This window comes from Sorghum bicolor, chromosome 1 (genome assembly GCF_000003195.3).
Source record: "Sorghum bicolor cultivar BTx623 chromosome 1, Sorghum_bicolor_NCBIv3, whole genome shotgun sequence".
In the NCBI taxonomy this organism is placed as follows: Eukaryota; Viridiplantae; Streptophyta; class Magnoliopsida; order Poales; family Poaceae; genus Sorghum; species Sorghum bicolor.
This window is the reverse complement of record NC_012870.2, coordinates 12,862,302-12,866,988: the sequence shown is the minus strand read 5'-3', so window position 1 is coordinate 12,866,988 and position 4,687 is coordinate 12,862,302. Positions and strand designations below refer to the sequence as shown.

The window sequence follows — 4,687 nt, the reverse complement described above, 5'->3', positions numbered from 1 at the left end:
AGGCAAGTTTCCCCTTGTAGAGGATTAGCTGTCATCACTAATTGTTCGGCACTAGTGATTTGTGATGCCAATCCATCCTCAATCTCATGCCTTGCTCATCTTTGTAGAGAGGGAAAAATATTAGTATAATTAACAAGAAGACAATTGTGCCCCTACCCACAGTGGCTCTCATTAAAACGTCTAATTACTGACCATGGCCGCTGAGCAGTGATCTTATTTGGCATGATTTATTAGCATATAAACTGTCAAGCTAACACCACACCCAACATGTTTCACTAGGAGCCTTGGCCCATAGGAGAAGCCAAGATGCGTCCTACCCCCTCCAAATTCATGAAATGAAAAGGTGGATGTGCACTGTGTAGGACACCCTTGTAAGACAAGCGAAAACAAGTAGACAACCAGAACACAACAACATCTGAGGCTCATCTTCTTGTATAAAAAGCTGCTTTCTAACATGTAGAAAGCCCCCGAATTCAGGGCAATAAAACCTGACTTCATCCTTACAAATGAGGACAAAGCTTATTATTACAAAAGAAGATTCACACTCACTCTAGCATTCACAAGGTTCACAACACATGATAGTTCAAAAACGCGATACTAAAAGCAAAAGGCCATCCATGAGAGGCAAAAAAGGCAAGTTTCTCCCAGTAGAGAATTAGTTATCATCACTAATTGTTCGGCACTAGTGATTTGTGATGCCAATCCGTCCTCGATCTCATGCTTTACTCGTTTTCGTAGAGAGAGCAAAAAAATTATTATAATTAACAAGAAGACAATTGTGCTACTGCCATAGTGGCTCTCACTAAAATGTCTAATTACTAACCATGGCGGCATGGCCCCCCAAGTAGTGATCTTATTTTGGCAGGATTTATTGGCATATAAACCGTCATGCTATAAGGCCACACTGAACATGTTTCACTAGGAGCCTTGGTCCATAGGAGAGGTCGAGACACGTCCTACCCCTCTCCGAACTCATGAATTGAAAAGGTGGATGTGTACGTAGGACACGCTTGTAATAAGACAAGCAAAAAACAAATACACAACCAGAATACAGCAGCCGATCCAGGCTCGTCTTCACGTATAAAAGACTTGCTTTCTAACATGCAGAAAAAGAGGCCCCTAAATTCAGGGCGATTAAACGTAAAAGCCAGCGCAGAAACATGTAAAAAGCCTAACAAATAACAATAGGAGGAGCACACGGTACTACCATGACTCACAAGAGAGAGAGCGTGCTGGGTAGAAGATCCAAATACCAAGGCTTTCTTGGACGTGGATGCAAATATGGCAATGATGGATGTTTTGGCAGGCACGTAAATGACTCCGCCGCACCACTAGACGCCACTAATGGAGTTTCTACTGAACATAATCAGCACCATCGAACGAACTGCGTGCCAAGGATGCATGGTCGACGTCGATCTTGCAGATAGCATGCGTACCGGCCGCCCGCGCCACACAACAAAAAGACACCGCCGGCCGGACGCCATCTCTCTAACCGCGCGCGCGGACCGTGCATGGCACTGTGCATGCCTGCATGCAAGATGACGACGACTAGAGTTGACTGATGCCTGCGGCGGCGTGACCGGCGTCCGTCGTCCTCGCTACCTCTCTTCAATCGTAGTACAAGCTCTAGATCATGCATGGCGATTGCCAGGAAAATGAGGGTCGATGAAGGAGTAAAAACTACCTAGTGCATATCCACAATCATATATACGAGTGACCGATCGATTTCGAAATCAAGCAAAGAGTCTAATATTAATACAGAAGCAAATTTCGAATTAAGCTTAGGAATTGAAACAGTACAAACATGGTCCGATCCATGGGAGGTCCAAATTATTGAACGGGAATTACACGAAAAACGGTTTCTCTCTGGGGAATTAAAATTCTAGTACAACATGTAAAGATACAACAAAGGAACGACGACGACGACGGCAGTAAACAAACTGGCACGCCCTTTTGACGAGCTAGCTGATGATGCTGCGCTGTGTTCAATGGAACCTGGCCAGGTCGAGAGTGACCTCGTCCTCCGACGGAGTCAGGAATTCCCTGGAGGCCATCTGAACGACGTCGACGTCGTCCGGAACGGCGGCGCCTGCTGCATTGCTGGGGCCGGCACCAGATGCGTCGCCGCCGCCGTAGGCGGCGCTGGTATGGTGGACGGCGAACGGCGACTGCCACATCATGTTGTCGACGAAGGGGTAGGTGATCAGGTTGGCCGCGGCGGCGGCGGCGTAGGAAGCAGCAGCCTGTTGGTGGTGGTGGTCATGCTCCATCATGTGCGGCCCCATGGGAGGCATGAGCTGCATCGTCGGCGCGCCGTAGTAGGTGTTGAGGTCCAGCTGCAGGAACGGCGCCACGGCGTCGGAGTTCATGTTCATCGCGCCCAGGTTGGCCGACGGCGGCGCGGACGACGACGACGCGCCCAGGTACAGCCCCATCGCAGTCAGCTGGTCGAAGGCGGCGCCGGGCGGTGCCGCGGCGGCGGCGACGGCGGCAGCAGCAGCAGCGGCGGCGGCAGCAGAGGATTGTGGGCTGCTGATCACCTCTCCGCCGTACGAGTAGGACCCAAGGTTGTTGTAGGACGACGGAGGGGATGAGTCCTCCTCCGGCGGCGGGGTCGGGGCGGCGCCGTCGGCGAGGTCAGGGTACACGCTGCGGATGTACTCCTCGAGGACGGACCACTGGCCGGGAGGCACCTGCTGCGCGTTGTTCTTCTTCTTGAGGCGGCGCTTGGCCTTGAGGCTTCGCTTGGTGGCGTTCCAGTGGTTCTTCACGGCGTTCTCCGAGCGCCCGGGCAGGAAAGTGGCGATGGTCGACCAGTGGTTGCCGCAGCGCTTGTGCGCCTTGATCAGCGCCATGTCGTCCTCCTCGGTCCACAGGGTCTTCTGTTAATTGTTGCAACAAGTCGACAGAGAAAGAGATGGATCGATGGATCCATCAGTGTTAGCGTATGCATTCACAGAAACAAACAAGCAAGCGGTGCATATACGACAACTCAAAAGATCGAAACAAAGCACAAGCAAAGGTTAATCGATTTTTGGCTTTGCAACATCAGAAATGCACATCGATCGGTGTTCAGTGGTCACGAACTCAGAACATCCATACATCAAACTTGGCATACGTACGCATAACCACAGATAAGAAACTAAAAGATCGATTCTAGCTGTACGCAGCAATCAATTCGTGGCTTTGATGAAGAATTTGCCACAGTTAGTGGCCAGAGTAAAAACACCTGCAAAGATGTAGTGCTCCCACTAATTTCTTACCGAGTTAATGCCCACTTTCGAATCTAGACCAAAATTTAGCAGGATTTATACGTAGAAATTAAAGGCAAAGGAAATTCCCCTCCTCGCGGATCATGTGTGGGGGAGAGCGAGGGGATAGCGTTCCCCCAAAAACCAAAAGCTTAACACACTACTACTACTACTTCACACAGATCGATCGATCGAATTCAAGCTTCCACGCATCAAGATCTATCCATCCAAGAAATCGAACGAGACGACAAATCGATGGATCGATCGTTCGATCCAGGAAAAGAATACGCACCTTGAGGTCGGGGCGCAGGTGGTTGGTCCACCTCTCCCGGCACTGCTTGCCCACGCGCCCGGGGAGGGACTGCGCTATCACCGCCCACTTCCGGTCGCCGTGCTTCATCACCATCTCCCTCAGGATTCTGCATCGAGCGAGCGAGCGAGCACGGATCCAGCAGGCGAGGCAGCAGCACAAAGCAAGTTCAGCATCAACACTTTTTTGCATCGAATCGAACCAAAAAGAAGCCAAATCGGAAGAAGTGATCAGGGAGCACTCACACGTCCTCGGCCTCAGTCCAGGGGCCCTTGTGCTGGTGCGCCCTGTAGCCGCCGACCGCTTGCTGGGGCTGCGGCGGCTGCTTCTGCTGAGCCCCGCTCCAGGCGGCGCGCAGAGCGCTGGACATGATGCCGCCGTACCCGGCGGATGTCAGGGCTCCTCCGGGCAGAACCACGCCGGGCGGCGCCTGCATGCCGAGGCGGCCGACCAGGAGCGAGGCCATGCCGGCGGGCATCGTCATGCCCGCGCCAGGGAGCGCCGGGTGAGCGCCGTTACCTGGGTGCACGCCGCCTGCAGCCGCCACGTCCTGGTGGCCGAAACGCACCGAGCTCCCGGAGTCCATTCCCGCCGGCCGCGGCTTGCCTGGTGAACAAGGGGAATTGCAGAGGCCGGCGCCCCCAGCTAGAATTTCTCTGCTGGGGAGAGAAGGGGGGGAAGCAGCACGCAGCAGGGAGAAGAAAGGGCCACGCCGGGCTTGCAAGTGAGGAGTGGGCCTTTCCGATCCGGGGTGTGCACGATATATAGCCGGGCCCGCGCCGCCGCTGCCGTCCATCTCCGGCGCATCCAACGGTCAGCGGCCATGGCTGCGGGTGACCTTCCAACTCTCCCTTAATATTCGTGCGGTAGAGGACAGGGGGAAGTGAGGTGGCTCCTTGTCACCACTCCACATCACCGAGTCTAGCCTAGCCTATGCGCGCAACGTGGGAGGCGCAGTCCGGAGCACCGGGATGGGCCCCTCCTGTCAGCACTGGTACACATCACATGTCTTGGCCCGGCTGGTTTTTATTATTAGAGTGGATGGATAGCTGCAATAAGGATATACAGCTGGGAGCAGATTTTGTTCATCCTGCTGGTCATGGACACACAGTTTGCAGCCCGGAGC

At 53.5% G+C, this 4,687-nt stretch overlaps 1 protein-coding gene across 1 annotated transcript; it reads right to left on the bottom strand.

The window, feature by feature from the left end:
• On the bottom strand, positions 1,757–4,278 carry LOC8062226 (transcription factor MYB80). Its single transcript, XM_002464144.2, has 3 exons — positions 3,807–4,278; positions 3,544–3,670; positions 1,757–2,882 (listed from the first exon to the last, which is right to left on the bottom strand). Exons 1-3 carry the CDS (start codon positions 4,145–4,147, stop codon positions 1,986–1,988), a joined length of 1,365 nt encoding a protein of 454 aa, XP_002464189.1. The 5' UTR covers positions 4,148–4,278; the 3' UTR covers positions 1,757–1,985.